Genomic DNA, 21,129 nt, shown 5'->3' on the forward strand with positions numbered 1-21,129 from the left:
ATCTGGCCTCTTAGGAAGATGTTGCATCCTTTGGCTGCTGGTATATGGAAAGTAATTTTGTTCCAAATGCACTTAACTCTCTTTCAAGTGGTGCTGGATGTCTGCAGCTCTTTGCTACAAGTTTCTCCAAACTCTCAGAGGAGATGTTTTTTTCCAACAGCTCCTAGCTGATAAGCAGTCACTATCCTGTGATAATCCTGCAGCCACTCATTTTGTTCCTTCAAGCTTCTGTTCCCATGTAGCTAACCTAGTCATTAGTCAGATTATTATTTAAGCTGATTGCAAATTCTGGTTTGGACTCCTTTTGCTTCTCTAGTGAGTGATTAGAGAAGGCATTTTTCCAATCAATCCATACTGTTAACGGAAATGTTATCACTTGCAGAAGATACATTTGGACACTTGCAGATTCTTTTTTCTAAAGTGATTGAGTAGTTCAAGCTGAAGCTTGTAGCACACTCCTAGAAACTGTTAGCTTTGCAGTACATTAGATGTGTAGGGATTTCGTGCTTGTGCTTGACAACATGAAAATATTCCCCAAAGATGTTTTTTTATATCTCTCCTGTCCTCCATTGTAATGAATTCAAGTTCTTGCTATTTCTGCTAGGGCAATATTTCAAGTGCATGAAATCATTGTTATTATAAGATATTTTGGGACTTAAGTTCTTAGGTGAACATAAGAGACCAAGGTAGCAGATAGTGGTGAGATTGCCATTGTTAGGAAAAAGTATTTTGAAAGATAAAATAATCATAAGTGTCACTTCTAAAGCTGTCCAACCATGTATTCTTAGATGAAAAGAAGCAGATTAAATCCTTGATTCAGTTAGTATGTGGACTTCCCTGAACATTCTGGGAGCTGGAGCAGAGTTAATAACAGAGGGTCAAAGAGAAGACTGGCTGGTTATTAATCTTAGTTTGCCTGTGGAATATAACTGAAGAGTGTTTTCTTTTTTCATCCCCTGAACAACAATGCTATGAAACTGTAGGTTTTGCTCAAATCTAACTTAAAAGCAATTGAGGAGAAATAACGAAAGCTGCAATATTACATCTTTTTTTTTTTTCCCTCTCCGCAAGGAAACTTGCAGGGGAGAAGACTTGCTGTGATTCAGATCAGCTGAATACTAAAACAGTAAAGATTTAGTGGGACTGCCGGTCTTTGTCCAGGTCTGAAAGCATGTGTACAGGGGGAGTCTAGCTATATTATATTTGGAAAGTAGAAAGCATTTGAAAACAAATGAAAGCTGCATTGTTATAACTTCATCCAAAGTATTTAATCATCTGAGATAAGAGAATGCAAAAGGGCTAAATGTTGCAATCAATATCTTCAGAACTGCAGTTCCACGTAGAGAAGCACACATTCTGAATTGGTAAAAGAGTTGTATTAATTATATGGCATGCTACACTACACATGAACACCATTAAAAAGTCAGCCTTTATCTTAAAACACTTCCAGTTCCTACTGTCCTCATTATTAACATCCATATTCTATATTAACGCTTCTGGCAAGAGGTAAAAGACATCCAGGGTGAAAAGAAATTAGTTTCATTTTTCAGTAATTATGGGGAAAACTGTGTTCGCTGGCTTTAGTCACCCTCTCAAGTTATTCTAATGCTGCTGGTTAAAAAGATCCTGATCTATGGTGTTTTGCTAATGATCAACAGTTTTAGAAATGACATATTCCAGCAGCACACCCTCTTATTACTGGGACACTTTTTCCCTCTTGGGCAGCTGCCAGATCTTTCAAAAAGACTGAGAAAGCTAAAGGAGGGTAAGGTTTTTAAACTTGTTACTACTATTGTTTGAGATACAGACTAATGTTTCTAGTTTTCAAATTAAAGGCTACATCCTCCGAGACAGGTATTTAAACTTAATCTGTCTGAGGGGAAAATACTGTTAGTATCACAACTTGGTAAAGGAAGAGCCACTATAGAGTACGACAAGAATTAAATGGAAATGACAGGACAACAGGCTAAGGTGGTAGCATATTACAATGTGGTGAGCTCTATACAGATAAGAAAAATCTTAATTTGTCATGTGTGTTTTCCTGTTTTAATTTCGGAAAGGTCTTTTGTTTCGTGAGGTGGAATGGCAGCTGAGTAAAAGGTTGCAGTAGGAGGATGGTAATGCATTTTGAGAGATGCATACTGGAGAACTGAGTAGGTACCTGCTAATGGGAAACTGGAATGTGTAGTTGATTTTTCTTTTCACTATTGAAAATTGGGCTTATGCTGCATTTGAAAAGATCAGTGGTCAAAACAGAGCTGACTACTATATTGCTTTCTTCTAGAGTGTAGCATGTTGCTGTTGTAGTAAACTGCTGGTACTTTGTCTCATATGAATGCTGATTTATTTATTTCTTATTTTTTTTTAAGTTTTGAGAAGCTCTGACTTCCCATGCATCCACTTACAGTGTCATGCAAAGAATAAATGGCACGTAAAGTGACATGTTGAAATGCAAGTGAGCAGTAGCTCGGGTACTTGAATTGAATGACCATTTTCTTTTGTATTAAGTCCTTGCATATCTGAGTGACTTGTGTAAATAAGCGCATTGGTCAAGTGGCCGTGTGCCATCTGTAGCCATTTGTAGAATTTCTGAGGTTTTGTTGAGGGTTAAGCCCAGTAAGCAGCTGAGCACCACATAGCCACTCATTTGCTCCCCATCACTGCAGTGGGGGAAAGAATCAGAAAGGGTAAACCTGAGAAAACTTGTGGATTGAGATAAATACAGTTTAATAAATAAAGCAAAGCTTCTTGTGTAAGCAAAACAATGAATTTGCTTGCTACATCTCATTAGGCAGACGATTAGCTATTTCCTTGAAAAGGAGGGCTTCGTATGTAATGGGTACTTGGAAAGACAAACACCATGACACTCAACATATGCCCCTCCTGCCCCTTTCTCCTCTTTCCACCAGCTCTTATTACTGAGCATGCCATATGGAATGGAGTATCTCTGTGGTCAGTCTGGGTCAGCTGCCCTGGTTGTCTTCTTAACGTCTTGTGTGCCCCAGCCTACTTACTGCCAGGGCAGCGTGAGAAAAAAGTGGCTTTGAGGCTGTGCAAGCACTGTTCAGCAACAGCTAAAACATCCCATGTAATCATTGCTACTTTGGACCCAGTCCAAAGCACAGCACCTTACAGGTTACTAGGAAGAAAATTAGTTCTAACCTGACCAAGACCAATGCATGCTTTCATTGACATTTATGCTTGGAATGCAATGTGGTGTAGAAGAACCATTGTAAATGGTGGTGGAGTGAATGGATGGTGATACTTCTTAAGAACTGAATTTAGTTCACAGAGAAACAAATATTTTCTTGCTGGGGTGGCTCTTGCCTTGATGCCCCTAAGGGTGAGTTTGCAGCTGTTGATCTCAGACAAACTTTGTTGTGATTTTTATGTTGTGAGAACTAATCTAAGTGCTTAATTTTTATTACACTTTAAATTGTACTTCAGATGTTCTTGTCTGTAACTTAATTTTTGAAGTAGTTCTGTAGTCTGTAATAGGGAGTTACTTAAGCTTCTTGTGGTTAGTGTTGTACTTTCAAATGAAGACAGCATCCTTTGTCACCTTCTTCTTTCTGAAAGAATAGGCTATTTCCTTAAAGGTATTTCATGTTTGTTTGCTGGATAATACCTTTATGAAGTGCCAAACTTTAAATAATTCCGGTCAAGGAATTGAAGTAGATCTTAAAATATTTGTTTCCCCACCAAGGTATTTTATTTTTCCAAAATAGGAATGTAGAGGTCTGCAGATATTAAAACTTCTGCAAGATGTTTTACATGGCTAGTTTGTACCCTTCTGTCACCAGATCACCTACGTAATTAAATGTCCTTATCCTTTGATGTTACAGGCAGGCATCGGGATGCAATAGAAATATATTGGGACAAGCTATGTAAGACTGCCTATAGAGCATCAGAATTGTTCTTCTACTTAGTATGAAATCTTGCCTTTGGCAGTAACCTATACTGAATTCTTCAGAAGGGAATAAAAGGGAGAACCTTTCTCTAAGCAGGAAGTTAACTCTGCATGCAGAGCTGGTATGGGTGGATTTCTACCTCTTTTCCATTTGGTGCTTTGATTTTCTTTCCCTTTGTCTGGACCATCTTCTACAACAGTATTAGTTATTCGGTCCTTTGGAGAAAATCAACAAAACCGGTGATGGTAAACTCCATAGCTGACCAAATGCTGTATACACTGATGTTCCTGTTTTATGGTAAATACTGCAAGATTTCATGCTGTAATGGTACTGAATAGGGTAGAAGGTGCAGTGTCCTTTTTAATTTAGTGCTTGCTGAAGAGCTTTCTTTGATCAAAGTTAGTGCTTGTTTCAAGGTGTTTGATAAAAACTTCTTTATTTATCCTAAAAAGGTATGTACCAAGCTATTATGTATTTTTAAGGTAGTAGCATCACTTTCTGTCATTGCCTGCATCCAGGTATCCATCTGTCTTACCAGGAAAAATAACCTCCATAGCTGAGAGGAACACACAAAGCAGTGCTGCTGCAGGACCAGTCCTGGTGAAGCTGCCCAATGTTGTGGTAGTATGTTCTCCCTTTGGGTGGATCCTGTAAAACTTCTCCGAAGCAATTTCTTCCTTTGTCCAGGGGCTCTGCAGTGCCCTTCCCCTCCTTTCAGCCTGTAACTGGCTTCTTGCTTGGCAAGGGTTCTGCACCATCTTAAGGGACCACTGAATGAGGGCATCTGTAGTGGGCCTGGTTCCTTTCTTGGCTACCTGACTTGAATGTAGGGGTTACAGGTGCAAGTTTCTACTTTTCCCTGCAAAGTAATCTTGTAAAGTGGTGTTTTGTGAGGGCATGTGATCTTGATGGATTGGGGGGAAATGATGTAGAAAATTTATTACGTGTCAATGAGGAGCAAAATTCCTTAGGTTTTTAATCTTTGAGTTCTCATTTGATTTAGTCAAAATCTTCCCCTATGTTAGTTACCAGTGAGACTTAACTCTAAAAATGTGAAGACTTGAGGGTCTATCTGATTCACAGGAGGAGCAGTATCAGCCTAATGGGACCCTGGTTGAAACTTTAATTACAAGAAGGCAGTAAAAAAGAAAGGCAGTTAAAAAAAAAATTCCTCCTTATCAAATTGTGTTGCTAGTTTAGTCAGGCTAAAAATTCTACTTAATCTTAATGATTAGTAAGAGTTCTTCATTTCTGTGAGATTTATAGTGGTGTTAAATAAATTACAAATTATTGAGGCAGTATATTAAAGGAGATCTAATCAAGATATCCAGAATATTGTGACATATTTAAAATCCCATAATATTTAAAGAAAAAAAAATTTGGAGGGGGTAAAAATACTTTATATACAATTAGTGGCAGTGTGATTAATAACCTTGGGCTTAGATTTGATGTCTTCCTTTGGGAATTGATTTTTTTCTCCTATATCTCTGGAACCAAATATGCCTTAATTACCAATCAAACAGTCAGTGAAGGCAGAACTGAAGTGCAGATGTATATACTTGAATTCACATTAGCATTTCTTCCACAAACCTGGGTTTGCGAGGCTGAGTATCTTCACAGGTGTTAATTGCGCTCAAATGATGTGTGTCCATGTTATGAACACTGACTTCCAAAGCAGGCAGACCTGTTTCAGGTCATATGTTTATGACTCATGTTAAACTGTGTGCCCCCGGCATAAGGAGGACACACCTGTTGGAGCAAGTTCAATAGGGCCATGAAGGCGATGAGATGGCTGGAGCACCTTTCCTATGAAGATAGGCTGAAAGACCTAAGGTTGTTCAGCCTGGAGAAGAGAAGGCTCTAGGGAGACCCTATAGTGGCCTTCCAGTACCTAGAGGGGACCCACAAGAAAGCCAGAGAGGGACTTTTTACAAGGGTGCATAGTGATAGGATGGGGGTTTAACACTTTAAGTTGAAAGAGGGTAGATCTAGATTAGATGTACAGAAATTCTTCGCTATGAGGATGGTGAGGCACTGGAAAAAGGTTGCTCAGAGCAGCTGTGGGTGCCACTACCCCTGGTAGTGTTCAAGGCCAGGTTTGATGGGGCTTTGAGCAACCTGGTGGGAGGTGTTCCTACCTATAGCAGGAGGTAGGGATTATGTGATATTTGGAAGTCCTTTCCAACCCAAAACATTCTATCAAAGTCAGTTGGATTGGAAAGCCCAGAGTTTTGGAAGGTGTTACTCCAGCTTGTTTTGCCAAACCAGATGTATTTGCAAGGAAACTTATTTCTGAGGTTGAAGCTTCTCCCATTCTTGGGAATGGGAGACGGTGTTCAAAACAAGTCCTTATAGTAATTTTGGATATCAGTTTCTCATAGTTTATGTGAGCAGTGAGGGAGAAAGAGCTTCTTGTGGAAAAGGTAGAAAATGGAAATTTGGCATATGCTATTTGGGACCTTTCTGGGTAATGCAGCTTTCTGGAAAATAACTAAAAATGCATCTTCCATGGGAGGGGGCAAGGGTTCAACTGAACTGCACCAGTGTAACTGAACTCATTTGTCACTGAATTAAACTGTCACTACAAAGCCCTTTAAGTTAATTGGAGTGTCCAGATACCAATGAAAACCCATTCATTTAGAAATAAGTTTCATCAGAGATGCAACACTTCTGAGTATGTACCACCTCCACTGTGAGATGAATTTTGTCTTCAGTGTCTTGCTAGTCCAAAGTGGCAATGTTTTGTTATTGACTCTGCTGGGCTCTCCTGTGCAGTCATAGGTATTGCAGCCTGATTAGCCTGACTGTAACAAGTTGACTCAACTTGCTGTCACTTTGGCATTGATCGAATTATTTTTTTCTTACCATCTTCACAATTGCCTTTACCTAGATACAGCTTTAGCAAGTTGTTTTTCTGTTCAACTCAGTTACTCCAGAGCAACTGGGTAATGGTGGTCCAGTTAGCATTGGGCAAAATGTTTAGGTCAGTGTCATGATGCTATTTTGGAGCTAGTAGGGCAGAAATAAAAACGTGGAGTGTTTCTTTTTTAACAGGGTTTAATAGAATTTTGCTGGCCTTGTATTTTGTTTCTTTGCCCTTCCTGTAATCAAATCACTGGAGTTTCAGGTTGTATATACTATCCTTTTCTCTTGTGTTTTACTAAAATTGATTTTACAACTCATTCATTACAATTCATTCTTGAATGCTTTTGAGCAGTGAGTTTTGGTCAAGTATGGCTAGGCTCTGCTTTTTCATTCCAAATAGCTATTTTTGAATCTCCTCATGAAAGAGCTCCGAGGTAAATACTTCTGTTAATGACTGGGCTCCACAGACTGTAACATGCACCTGATGTTCAATTTTGGTGGAATGATCTAATGAAGTTCTCAGACTAATCTTATATGATAAAAATAAAATCCTTTTGTGCAGAGATAAACATGGATAAATTGTCAGATTGATAACCTGTCTCATGTCTGCTGCACTTTCTGCACTGCTTGAAATGGTCACTGTATGCATGATTTATTAAGACAGCATCACCTTGATGAGTATATGCAGTGTCACTTGGGCAAGATTCATGTCTGTATGGATTTCAGTGGAGGACTCTCACGTTAGACTGTATAAATATTGTAGCCTCTTGCTCTATCTACTTTCTGTTGTTCAGATTTCCTGTGCTGTGGTGTCTGACTTCTGGTATTAAGTTTCCTTTTCTGATATAAATGGAGATATTACTGGAAAACAAACAAACAAAAAACCCACATCTGGCTAAGACCCTTCCTGTAGCTTTAGATTAATTAAAAATAAGGCTTTGATTTCAGTGAATGAAATGCCATGGAAAAAGTCTAATGATCACACTGTTGTGAGGAATAGTTGAATACTTCACAGCAGCAGATATGGGGAGATGTGTGCAGAGCAGTTGTAGGAAATAAGATCCAGTATCAGTCAGATAACTTGAGTTAGACCTGATGAATTTTAGGCCAACTCTCCCAGTTACCTGCCCTAAGGATTAGTATACTCGATGGCTACTACTGGGTGTGCCAGTGTTGTGAATGAAGACTGTAGAAACAGTTCCGCTGTTTGACCTTTTATAGAAACAGACAGCTAAAACCGTGCCCTATGGTCTTCAGTGTGTGCATCTGTACACGGGCTGGCATCACCTTTGTGCGACTTCTATGGCTACGCTGTGGTACCCAGAAATGGTTATGCTGACTGAATGTACACTTAAAACAATGATAAAATAACTTGTTCTTGTGATCATAATGTACATTAGTCTATATCTCTGTATCTGAAGGTGAACTGTAGCCTGGAGCTTTCATTTGTTAGCAAAGGAGCCACCTCCACTAGTGTTTAATGGGTTGGGACAAGCTCTTATAATGCAGTCGCCTTAGGCCATTGCTTCCCATGCTGCTGCTCCCTCTGCTTGAACATAATCTTAACACCTTTTGCAGCTGGTGACATTACTTATATTTGGATATGTTGAGAGGAAATTTCCTGTATTAAGTGAAAATAAATCTGGACAGGAATCCTAGATAGGGAGAGTAACTGTGGAAAAGTTGGATTGTGAAAGCCTCTTTCATTTTTCTTAACTTGACAGCATAATTTTAAGCTCCAAGAAAAAATGATGACACTGCTAGAAAACATCACGGATAGTCTTATAAAGCAGAATGGGAAACATAAGGCCAGCAGTATTGTAATAGAAGAATTCAAGTCTCACACAAGGTAGGTATGTAATGGAAAAATTGATTTCCGCTGCAGTTCTGTTCAATTGTCTTCAGCTTATTTAAAAAACAACAAAAAAAAAAGCTGGTGGCAAAAATGGTGCTGATTGCAGAACATGAAAGAACTTTCACAGCTGGGTAAAACTCACCGTGATACAACCTGCCTGGAAAATGACATTTAAAGACTTGCCCCTGTGGAAGGTGTTGCATCTCTATGCTTCTTTCTACATGTAAGTTAATTGTCCGTTGAGTTAGGTGTAGGCATGGGACTTCCAAAAGTGTTATTTTTAAACTAATTATTTGGAGTCCTTTATTAAATCAGACCAGAAAACACAATTTTAAAGGCTGAATGTTTCTATTAGACTAAAAAGCAAACTCATAAAGCAAACTTTTATTCTCTGGCATGAGTCACAATTAACTGTATTAGTTGCTTCATAATACATTATCCAAATAGCGTGGTTGCAATAAGCAAGGCTTAATCATGTCTGTTTTCCCATTTGGTGTCAGTATGTTCTGTGCTGTTTTGTCCTTACTGCTCCAGCATATAACACTTCTGCATACTTGAGGATTTAATTGAAAAGTGGATCTTGTGCCTGCCATTCTTAAAACTTTAAACATGCAGCTAGACACATGGCAGTTTCATTTTCGTCACCTTTATTTGAATGGATAGGTCTGAGAAATTTGGGCAAAAGCGACTTACATGTGGCAGGTATCAATTGTCACGAGTATAGCTGTTGTAAAATCTGTCTCATACTGGATTCCAGCATATCGTGCCATTAGAGTTGACTGTTTATAGGCTTGTCTGGTAGGCACCATTGCTGAAAGCTAAGAAAACTGCTCACCCTTCTTAACCAGTAGCTGCCTTCTTGGGATGAAAAGTAATTACATGCATCTTGCCATATGAAGCCCGGGACACTTCCCAAGTCATTGTTTAAGTGTGTGCAGGTGCCTGCTGAGGCTTTGAAATCACCACAAGTAACGCCAACCTGAAAATAATCCCTTGAAGCAATATCTGCTCAGGCAGGCTGTGCTGTGACTTGTCTCTCATGTTGTGCTTTGAGGAAGAAAAACCTACTGCTTCATGCAGATGCTGCTGTTCTGGTATCACTGGAATTAAAACGAATAGATTAGGCTGCGATTTGCATGGTTATGTTGCTTTTCCAAGTGTTTGGTTGGACTGTGCCCAGCTACCTGTGTGATTTCTTGCTGGGAGGAAGAAAATGTCTGTCAATGCAGTGATTTCCAGTAACCAGTGCCTATAATAGCAATAATTAAACTTTTTATTCACAATTCCAGATAATGTTGCACTACCTGAGCTGGCCTGACTTGTAAATATTGCACAAAGAAACAAAGATCAACTGTTTAATAGGTAATGAATGTTTGATATTACCTGTATTCATTTTATAGTTTATGGAGGAGATATTTCTACTAATATGTGTATTCTTACACCAAAGTTTTTGTTTTGTTAGATACCTTTTAGTATAATTTATTTGCACAGACTTTCCACGTACTTTGTATGCGTGTATGTAAGTAGATAATTATACAAGGATCTATGTGATGTGTGCTCATGGTTCTGTTGTCGGTAATAGCATTGCCCAAATGGGAGATACAGTGCAAAGAAACGAAGCATTAATGTACTGTGCAGTACGAGCAGCATGTGCGTTTGGACCTTTCTTATGCTGTGTGTCTGTCAAAAATGAGAGCATTTGAACTATGAAAATGGACTTTCTCTGTAAGTTATTCACCTCCCCCTACACACAGCTTGCTGTAACCACACACATCGTTTAAGTCTATTTTTATTTGGGCTAACAAATGATTGTTTAAAATAAAATTTTGCCGAAACCTACATCTTCATTTGTCATTAAAAACTTTATTCCCCCCAGTGCCATTAGCTTCTGTTGCAGTAGTACAGGTTTTTAAGTAAAATAGATTTGGGGGAGTGAAAAAGCACTTGGGGGTAGAAAAAGCATCAGGTCTTGATATAAGAAAGGCAATTTTGTGGGTATTTTTTTCTCCACTCATACAGTGAGCACTTCGTGTGAATTTACCACCAGAGTGTTTCAGGTGTAAACATGACCTTGTGGCTCTACTCATTCGTTTGCATATGTAGACTCAGGTGAAAACATGGGGTGAGGGAGGAGGAAATAGGAGGAGAAAGTCAGGTCTCTATGAATCTAGCTGTAGTTTAAAATTCTTTAATATTTCCCTTAGAGGTCTCTAAAACTAGCAGAGGGCTGAATATAAATGTTTTCTAGCTTTGCTTTGGCCACATCGTGGAGCTAAACTATGAGCCTATGTGTTCTCTTCTGCTGCAGCAGTGCTGGAGTAAGCGCCCCTGTGGCTCTTCCCTCAGTGGGGGTTCACTTGCTGGCTTGAGTGAGTTCAGTGCTACCATGCAGGAGCAGTGCTACCGTGTTGTGCCGTATAAAATCGTGATAAAATCAGACTCTGAAAAATAAACTGAGGGCTGAGATATGTATTATACCCATTCCTTGTTTAGGTGCCTTTGTGGCTTCCTTACCTACAGGTAAATAAATTACACCGCTTGAGTACTACCACTTCTTAAAGCACCTAATATCATTAAATAAGGATGGCCTAACTCAAATTCCCAGTGGTGTTCTTGACGATGCACAAAAAACCCTTCCGCCACTATCAAGATAGATGCTCTCCTCTGCACTAGAAGAGATTAAGGTGCCTAATTTTCCCCCCAATATCCCTCAGTGTGATCTGTTGAGGGAGGTTATCAACAGTACTTGTCTGACAGAACAGCCCAGTTGAGTAGCCTCCAGCCTATTTTGGGTTAACAGAAAATTACTTTGAAAAGGCTGATCCCTGGTCATGTGAGCACATTGAGCATCTGAGTGGGTGGAAAGGAGGACAGGAGGCTTAGGCTAGCTGCAGCAGCAAGGCAGGGATGAGGAGCGGGAGGTAGACAGGGAATGGAATGGTAACTGGCTTCATGGAACAGTGCAAGTTGTTACACATGCACAGCTCTTCTCTGAGCAGAACAGGTTTGTAGGAATGAAATCCTGATGTCAGTTACGTGAAGCATTTGTCAGTAAATTCTCAATACAAACAGTTTTTTCCCCTACTGAAGTGTTACAAAGCAAAAATGACATGGGGTGTAAATACTTGTGATGTATGAAACTAACTGTATAAATGAATTTCTATTAATTTGGTCCTGTAATTACAGAACTATCTGGAAACAGCTGTTTCTTAGGTGTTTGTACGCTTGTACAGTGTAGGTTTTAGTGGATTTCTGATCTTGGTCGCAAAATGCAAACTATAGAAATAACTGAGGCATTCAAGTTTAGCATTACTGTAGAGCTTAAGACTTGTTCTAATATCGCCTTCCAACTTTTATGATGAAATCATTTATTCCAAGTGATTAAAGAACATGTAGACAAGGATACCATATACAGAGTTGGTGTGAAGACTTACAAGAGCAGTAGAAGGTCTGGTATTTGATTATCACGAGAATTCTTCTAGATAAAAATGTCTCCTATGAAGTATAGAAAACAAATAGCTGAACTACACCACCTGGAATATTTTCGTCTTGTTACATCAAATGTAATTGTCTGCAGCAAAGAAAAGAATTATCCTGTTGGACAGGAAGTTGCATTTACTCCTGCTTGTTACTATAAGGAAAGATGTGATACTCTTGGTGACTATAAAGATTAAACCAGAGATTTATGTTAATGCAAAGGATTAAAAGAATCTTAATAACATGCATAAAGATGCAAATGTTTGCCTGCATTTTATCTGCTTGCAGATGAATTTGCCGTAAGGGAAATACTGAAGGGGGAGAACACATCCTCTCTCCCTGAATTGCAACATCTGGTTTAATACTGCACTCGCATGGTGACTGAGTGTTAGTTGTCTTCACCAATGTTTTTGAATAGTTTGATACTTCCCTCATATTCATAATTTAGGAGAAAATAACTATGTGACCAACTTCAAATATTCCTGTTCATTGTATGGCTTCGTACTTTGCAGAATTTGATGAAACATACATATTTCTTAGTGTATTTTTTTCTTGCTACCTTGTAACTTTCAAAGACTTGTTTTTATAAACAGTACAGAACTTAAAATATTGGCCTCACTGTAGAGTTGTCATCTGCATTGAATTCAATTTCAAACTGTCCTCCCAGTGCAAACACAAGCCACACCAGCATGGAAAATTATGTGCTTTATTTGGGAGCCCTGACGTATAGTATTACACATGTATATACATACACTTCACATGGAGAAATTATAGAAAAATGGTTTGAAAAAGGAGGCATTTAAGGTGAAGGTGTAAACATCACTAACCATTTATGTTCTGTTTCAAGTTTGTTTTCCTGCTCTTCAATCAATTCTTTACTAACAGAGGAGTGTATATAAACAGAAGCCACCTGGATTTGTTATGCAATTCAGCTGATGTGATCGTGGAAGTGTCCCAGCTCTCAAATCAATACAAATCTTCAAAAGGTTTTGAGTAGTTGAACATCAAATAATCCATATAGTAAAAGTCATAGCTCCGTTGTCTTTGAGAAGGAGAAAGCTGTGCAAAGTATTGTTGTGTAATTTTAGTGGTAGTTCTTTCTTCATTGGAGTGCCTATCTTTGAATTTAGGGAAAGTCAAATTTTGTGGAGCACCAATTAAGTGCAAGAAGAAGTTTGCATCTTCTTCCATACTTTCAAATTTCCCAACGAAGTCGTAGTCTATTAAGCATGGGCTGCAAAGCCTATTGACATGATCCCAGTGGATATCCATACCCACTGGCCTGTGTACGTCCAGGAGATATTGAATGAACTCTTTAAATTTGACACCAGAGCCTGTCCTTAGTGCTTCTTTGGTGGCGTTGACACGATACCTGGAAATTATAGCTTTGCCAAAAACCGGGTGATAGTAATTGTTTGGATGTTCAAACTTGTCCCGAAATGCAGACACCAGCTTTTCAAAAGGTTCACGAATGAAAAGCATCTTGGTGTAAGTGTTGAGCCTGTGATAGATTCCTTTGCGATCAAACCCATCCAGCCTTTTTAAGTAGTTTCCGTAGTGCACTGTGTTGTGCTGGATGTCCTTTGTGGAAGCAGCCAGCCCGTTGAGAACCATGAGCACCCGTTTCCAGTTAGAGCAGCCGGCTTTTGGAACTTCGCAGTACAGAACTCTGTATTTATCTTCTACAAATATTCTAGAAACATGGTAAGGAGTGATTATTCTCCTATTATTACTCTTGTACTTTGAACAAGTTTCCCTCATTATTTGCTTTCTTTCGCTTTGGATCTGATAGAGAGTTTTCCACTTGCTGTTACTTCTGTCCTCGGATTTCAGTGTGGGCAAGTTGAGAGTGGAGCTGTTCATGGAAATCAGGATCGGGTTCTTTTTAATTACGAATCTCCTTCTCCGTTTATGGAGCCTGATAGAATTAATTTCCTCACCTTGCTGTTCGTAGTCTTTCCCCAGCGTTACGCTGCTTTGCCGTCTGTCTGTGCTCTGAAGCTTAGTGGGCATGTTTTCAGCTGGGTGTAATGAACCGCTCAGCTTTACCGTCGCTATTCCATCTGCAGTATTTTTTCTTAATCTTCTATCCTGGTTATTGCTGGAAACGCAGTCCTGATGGAAAAATAGATGAAAGATGTTACTAAATGAGAAACTGTTTGTCACTATTAACAGCTCGTGCAACTTAATGTAGATCTATTCGTACAGCTCCGAGTGCATTGCCGAGAGTCCTCGGTGCTGTGCTCACACGCTGGTAGCGACTTTTCTTATCTTACCCTGTGCTTATGTTCATTCCAAAGGCTGAGATGAGCCTGAGGTGGTAAAGTGCTGTCCAGATTTGGGTTTTACTATACTTTGTGTGGTTCCTGCACCTAGGTTTTGATAGATTTTTGTCTTAGATATGCTGCCTTAAATACTTCTTGTGGAAATCTCGGTATATTTTGAGGACTTATTTAATTATTCCAGACTGCCTGTTGTTTGTTTTAAAACAGACAGTAAATAAATAAACAGTCAATAAAGCACACATCTGTTTTATTTGCTTCGTTCCCCCTCATCCCTCGCTCTTTCTGTAGGCTCTCTTTGCACTGAGGGCAATTGTGCGCAGAGTAAAGCCTTCCGGGGCTGATGGGAGGGAGGGAAGGTAATGGTGCTTCTGGAGTGAGGACGGGCAGGGAGCAAGAGTGGGAAGAAAGAAGCAAAAAGGGCTGCAGTGAGAAAAAGGATGCTTTATGGAGAGGCAGAGGACTTGATGAAAGCAGCATGGATAGGGAACCCAAAGGGAGATAAATGAGATGAGTCTGGGACCAGAGCAATTAAGAGTTGATGAGCAGCAAGGAGGAGTCAGAATGAAGCTGTGAGTGGGAGTAGGGGAGTGAAAGCAGTAAGCAATGTGGGTCTATGGTACGGGCTTTCAGGAACCTGATCTCTTTCATCAGGTGGATCTCACTGGCTGATACTATGTTCTGTACACAGCCCGCGTATGTTCCATTGCTTCCTGCTTCTCAAAGCAGCAGAACTAAATCCCTGTCTACAAGTCTATGCTTCTGCAACTGAAGTTGGGTCCTGGACACTGTAACTCCTTGTCATTCCTGTTTTGAGGAGTCACCTGGGAGCTGAATGGCACATGAAACCCCAGGGAATATTTCAACAGAGGATGCAGATATAGCTGTGCAATGTATATTGCTTATCTAAAACACTTAATGTTTATTTATATGTCTTATAAATTGTAAACTTCAGATTTTTGCAGTTCTACTTGCTCTGTAATAGTGTTTAAGTGGCTTCAAAAATAAGATATTGGAGGAATTGTGAAGTCTACACATAAGTATTAAACAAAACTCGTGAATGCTGTGCAAGTTTTTTGTAGAAGAACTTTGATTTCTAAACTGTTTTGCTTGCTGTTCAGGTAGAGGTGGTGTGTGATGTGCTGTCTGGGAAACCAACTGACAATTTGTTACACGAGGCCCTATTCAGCTGTCAAGAGTGATTGTTCTACTCTGCTCTTATCTTCAGAGGTTGCTTTCAGTATTCAAAGGTGTATTAAAGTTTTTGTCTAGGTAAAACAGAAGGTGTGACACAGTATTTCTATCTGTTACCCTATGTATAGTGGCAGAAACTTGATCTCATTTACTCGTGGTGTGGCATGTATTTCAAGGTTATCAAATTCAGACTTCCAAGATATTCACAGCACTGGTGATGATAACCTACACGTTCTGTGAAACTCAAATGCCATGATTTGAATGTCTTCTGTCAATACAGCTCTTCATCCAGAAGGCCAGGCAGGAGCTGTGGAGATGGAGCGATGTCAGCCACTGACACTGATTTCACTGGCTGCCAGCTGTGTAGTTAGTTGTTCCTTAGCACACTTTGCACTGGAGCTTGAAATCTTGAGTAGCTGCGGTGGGCTTTCACTGCTGCTGTCAGTGTGCTAGCAGCCACTAGATGGAGGAATTTCACAAGGATTTTTCTTTAGCCTATTCTGAAGTGTCTCTCAAGACACTCATTTGCTCAGTGAGATTTCCCACAATATTAATATGCAAAGTTTACAGTATCTGTTAGCAATATCCAGTCTAGGGGAAAAAAACTAATAAAACTAAGGTTGTGTAGCTTATAAAATTCATGTTTTAAAAGGCAAATTTGTACTTCATGACAAAGCTTTGAAGCATCATTCCATTTCAGTGCTTCATCTCTAGTCTAGTGTTATCTGAGCCATCTCTATCCTTACTCTGTACTTGAATATGGATGCAATTTTCCTTATATACTTGTGGAAACTTACTTTTTTTGGTTGCTGGAATCCCATGTTATATTTTATCCCTAAACAAAGAAAGAAATTACAGTCATTACTTAAAAATACAAACAATTTAATTTTTCTTGACTAATATCAGTGTGTATCATCTCAGTTACTAAAAGGAAAACAGAAATAGAAGTTATTGTTAGTACAATGATACAGACCAATGATGAATTCAAATTGATGTGCAGCTCATAGCAACAACACTCCTTTGAAGGACTCTTTTTATAGATGTTAAAGCAATCGTGGAAGGGATTAAATGTCATTATTTTTTATTTTTCCCTTTTACAGATGGGGAAACTGAGATGGAAGAAAAGTGATTGCTTAACCTCAGCTAATAGAAGAACAAGAAACTCTGGATCACAGGTTAGAGTTCTGAATAAATGCTGTTCTTTGTGTACATTTTAAATTTTCCCAAACTTTGGATAGTATTACTTAATCATAATAGTAGCTCGCATTGAGTACTATCCTTTGCTGTAAAACCAAATGCACCATGGAGTTATGTGTAAGTAAGTAAATGCTTGTAGAGTTTAGAGGAAAAACACATATTTTGCCACATCTTCTGGCTTCTACAGTGGAGCCTACTTGAAAATATAATGATAAAGATGCAAAAATGCTAGAAGGCAGCTCTAGGAGATGTGTATGATCTTTGTTGTTCCTAATCTCTATTAAGTATAATAATAGGAAACACTTCTTAATTATTTTAGGGCTTTTCAAATTAGAACACTGCTAGCCTTGTTGTCAGTTGCTTCAGTTTAATAAATCTGCATTATGAATCCACAGCATTTTGACAAGGACAATTACAGTGCTTTGTAACACCTTCCACTGTAAGTGGAAACATCACTGGAATAGTTCAGTCCAGATGTTCATGGTACTATGAAAGTTTTTGTGAAGAACTAGGCATGCACAGTGTTTCGATTTTAGTTTATTGCAGTGAAAGTAGTTAGTCCAACTTACATGATTAATCATGTTTTTTATCAGAACTACAAACCGTTGTTAATAGTAGAGTCAGTCAGATTGCTAAGGCTATTTCTATGCTCTTAGAGCTCATCTAGCAGTGCTCATCACTCTTTTGGCTCATGCTTGAGCTTTAATTCCACTACAGCAATTTGTTAGCAATAAAATCAAGGTGGATGGGGAATGTTGCAATTCTGTGACTATTAAAAGCAAGGGGCGTATTATTATTTTTACTTCACCAGAAGTAGGTTCTGGACATTTTACAGGAGTCTTAAGCTGCCTTCTAGCTCCTTTGCACAAGCATTTAGCTGGAAAATAAAGTAAGGAGGTATATTCTAAGGAGAAACAGAGCTAGTCTATCGTGTCCTTGTCAGGGTTATAGAAGTTTAAAACTGGTTGCCTTGCACTAGGCATTACAGGTGTTAACGAGCAGGTACAAGAGCTGTTTTTTCCTATGATTGAGTGTTTTTGTAGGACTGTTTCATAAAGGTAGCTCTCTTTAGAGACAAATAGTTTGCACTCATACTCTACGCTTTGAAAAATTAAAAATAAATGCTGTTGGGATATGAGTAACTGTTTAGAAATGATTCTTTGCTTATTGGTGCTAACACATAATCAGAACAACAATTCATGTTCAATGTAAATGTTTGGTGAAGCACTTGCCAATCTCTTCAATGTTTTCTGAATTTGACTTCTAAGAGTTGGCTTCTTTTAGCTGTCTTTCTCATGATACAGTCTGTCACTTCAGATTTAAAGCTACACGGGGAAAAACCCTCAAGTATGGAGAATTCAGGGAAATTACATTGCACAGATCTACTCTGCTAATCAAATCTAAACTTAACGTTACACTGCATCATTGCATTTTGGTAATAATATCTGAGAACTGGTAAGAAATATGGATAGTAATTTCTCTTTGCCTTAAATAACCTACGGGTGTCTGTGTCCAGGTAAAGTTAGTGATCATTAAGTGTTTGGTGCTGGACATGACAGTGACCAACATCTCACTATGCTCAGACAGAATAGCCAAGAGATGCCATCATTCTATCAATTGTATGTCATTTATGTCAGTTTTCATGGTGTTTTTTTTCTCTTCCCTTTGTGCAACCATGAATTTCCAGACCTGAGTTTGGCCTATGTTATACGACTGCTTTTGTTGTCTTCATGAAATATGAGCCTTATGCTTCATCCAGTCCTACCATATAGTCAGTCCCATTGTGAGTTTTTCTTTTTTTTTGAATGCTACTAGCAACACAATAAAAGGGCCTTCATCTTCCCTGTGTAATATTATATAGCTTTGCCTCTCTGCCTTCTCCTCTGTCTTTGTTTCAAGACCTAATTTTGGTTTGCCTCTGGTGTTTTCCTCTGTTCTGAGACTGCACTACAGCTGAAATATTTTTTAATAAAAATGATAACTTCAAGTCTGCATCTGACTCTTTCCCTTTAGTGGACTTCTGTGAGCAGTGTATACTTGTTTGCCTCATCCTAGCTGATTTGTGAAATACATATACTCTGGAAGGGCTGTTAATATCATTGCATGAACATCTGTGTCAAGTGTCCTATTCTCATGCACTTCAGTTTTATGTGCTTATTCAGAGAAGACAATACATACTTAACCACAGAATCAATTGTGGATTAGTACTGAGAATTCTGATTAGCATGAAAAATCTTTAGTTTCAAATGGATTTTCTCAAAAATATTGGTCAGACCACTTTAAATTTCCAAAAAGGAAAAAAAGGTGAACTGTTAGCTTGTGCTGGTATACATGAACTTAGCGTTTCTTATCCTAACTTATTCCAATGTCTAATTGTTTACATATTTTAATTAAATTACTCATCAAAGTGGAAAAATACAGTTGCTGCTTCTGTGAACTGTTTGTTTTCACATATGGTAAAACTACAGTGTGCATGCTTAGAATGCTTTTTTAACTAGAACTGTTAGAAAATGCTTTTATATTGAAATGGAGGCCTAATCAATAGGAAAAACGATATATGGTGTGTATCTGCTTTGTTTACTATGCATGTTTCCTTTTTATATGTAAAAAACATTTTTTGAAGAAAAAACAAAAAACAAAGCACCTTTAAAGTCCCAATCTAAGCTACATACTCAGTACCTCATTTTAATAGGGGGAAATTGATGAGGCAAGGTACTGAAGGCTTAGCAAAATGGTAGGACATCTTAGGTTGTGTATCAAGAAAAGTGAATCCATACAGTAAGTCTATATAATCTAACATCTCTGAGTCCTCAGTGAAGCTGAAAGTATGCAGTGTCATTTTCCACAGGTAAGTAAACTTTTACAGTGATGTTTTGGTTAACTGATGCAGTGCTGAGCCATTGTCATAGCTAGATGCTCAGTGACAGGACAGGCACTTCTGTTTACAGAGAATTGCGGAGTCATGTGTTTCCGAGACACTGTAGTGTCTAACTTCAGCTCATGTCTAATGTTACACTGATTGTTGCAATGTTCAAGATGATGCAAACAAACCTTATTGTATTCTCTGTCAATGGCAAGGTGCATGCAGGGAGACAGAGCCTCCTGATAGTTGACCAAAGAATGTATTTGTCACTCTTCAGGTGAAGGCAATCAAACCAGGTCTCCATAGCATCTTTACTCCTGTAGCACCTTTTTGTATCTGGTGGCGGAATGATTATATGTGACAAGAACGATTCTATTTCCGTACGAATTGTAAGAGTGAATTACTGAAGAGCTTGCTTGGAACGCACCTTTTTCTTTAGGGGTGCGGGAGGCTTAAGCGTTAACTGTCACGTAATTTTATTCTGACAGCCACTGCTAAGGTATGTACCATTTAGTAATTTTTACTTCTACTACATTTTGTGATGTAGAGTTGTTACCATTCCAGCTTTTCACACAGAAGATGCAATTAGTGACTCCTCTCCAGTGCTCATGACATCTTTTTGTTAATGTTTACAGCACTTCCTTTTGTACTTTTCCTGCTCTGACTGTTCATGCTTCTGTTCCTCCCAATAACTTTTGTCCCTGTACCTTTCTTTCCCTATATAAAGAGTTGTCAGTGTCTGCTCTGCCTGTGATCCAGCCTTTTGGAGGGCATAACAAAAGGTGAAGCTTGTAATCATTACAAAACAAAGAATGTCTGCGTTTGACTAACTCCATTTTAATTGATACTGCTTACTCATGTTCTATTGCTTTACTATCGTCCTTGGCAGCAAAGTTGAGGATGAAAAATCTTTTCTCATAGGGAAAAATTAGGTGGGGTATTCCACGCTCTTCAGATGTACACAAATTTAACAGCAACATCTGACAAGATTGGATTTTGTCTAATAAAAGATAAACTGCATAAAGGTGTTACGGAAAATAAATCTGTTTCTTTTCTTAATGCATTAAATAAAAACTGTTCATTTGCCATGCATCCTGTTAAACCTTTTTCTGTTCTTATGCCTCTGATTTTGGTATGCAAAGTCAACCTCTGATTATTCTTAGTGGCAGAGAACCTGATTCTTAAGTCCATCTTACTGACTTAAAGAAGCTGCAAACTTCTTAAAAAGTTTGGTGGTGATTTCCTTTGCTCAGGAAAGGATGGATAGAATGTTTCTCTGGCCATTTCCCAGTCTCCAAAGGAGCCAAACCTTGAGAGCCCTAAGCAGTTAAGCGTAACTGGTGGAATAAAGAGCTGCTTTCTTGTTTGGGAAGGGATAAGAAGTTTGCCAAGCTACTAAGTTATTTTTTTAACTTTTTGTTTAATAAGCCTTCCTTCATATGTAGGCTCCTTTGTAAATCAGAAAACTTGTTTTTTCCCAAGTTC

At 38.7% G+C, this 21,129-nt stretch overlaps 1 protein-coding gene and 1 long non-coding RNA gene across 11 annotated transcripts in view; one reads left to right on the forward strand and one right to left on the reverse strand.

Annotated features, from left to right (window-relative positions):
* The window catches only part of LOC106017239 (uncharacterized), a 49,102-nt gene that overhangs the window by 8,693 nt on the left and 19,280 nt on the right, over positions 1–21,129 (forward strand). For 2 of the 6 annotated variants that reach the window (XR_011812347.1, XR_011812349.1), the window contains exons 3-5: positions 8,501–8,625; positions 9,921–9,993; positions 16,685–16,759. This is a non-coding gene — a long non-coding RNA (uncharacterized lncRNA). Of the gene's footprint in view, positions 1–8,500; positions 8,626–9,920; positions 9,994–16,684; positions 16,760–18,468; positions 18,624–21,129 lie in introns of those variants that run through there. The other 4 variants (XR_011812346.1, XR_011812344.1, XR_011812348.1 and 1 more) reach the window with 3 other exon arrangements.
* The window catches only part of CHST8 (carbohydrate sulfotransferase 8), a 176,452-nt gene continuing 168,123 nt past the window's right edge, over positions 12,801–21,129 (reverse strand). For 4 of the 5 annotated variants that reach the window (XM_072043964.1, XM_072043962.1, XM_072043963.1 and 1 more), the window contains exons 3-4: positions 16,382–16,419; positions 12,801–14,223 (exon numbers count right to left, since the gene is read on the reverse strand). In XM_072043964.1, coding sequence (XP_071900065.1) covers positions 13,075–14,223; positions 16,382–16,419 — 1,187 coding nt within the window. In that variant the 3' untranslated portion in view covers positions 12,801–13,074. The remainder of the gene's footprint in view (positions 14,224–16,381; positions 16,420–21,129) is intronic. The other variant, XM_038185297.2, reaches the window with a different exon arrangement.

This window comes from Anas platyrhynchos, chromosome 12 (genome assembly GCF_047663525.1).
Source record: "Anas platyrhynchos isolate ZD024472 breed Pekin duck chromosome 12, IASCAAS_PekinDuck_T2T, whole genome shotgun sequence".
In the NCBI taxonomy this organism is placed as follows: Eukaryota; Metazoa; Chordata; class Aves; order Anseriformes; family Anatidae; genus Anas; species Anas platyrhynchos.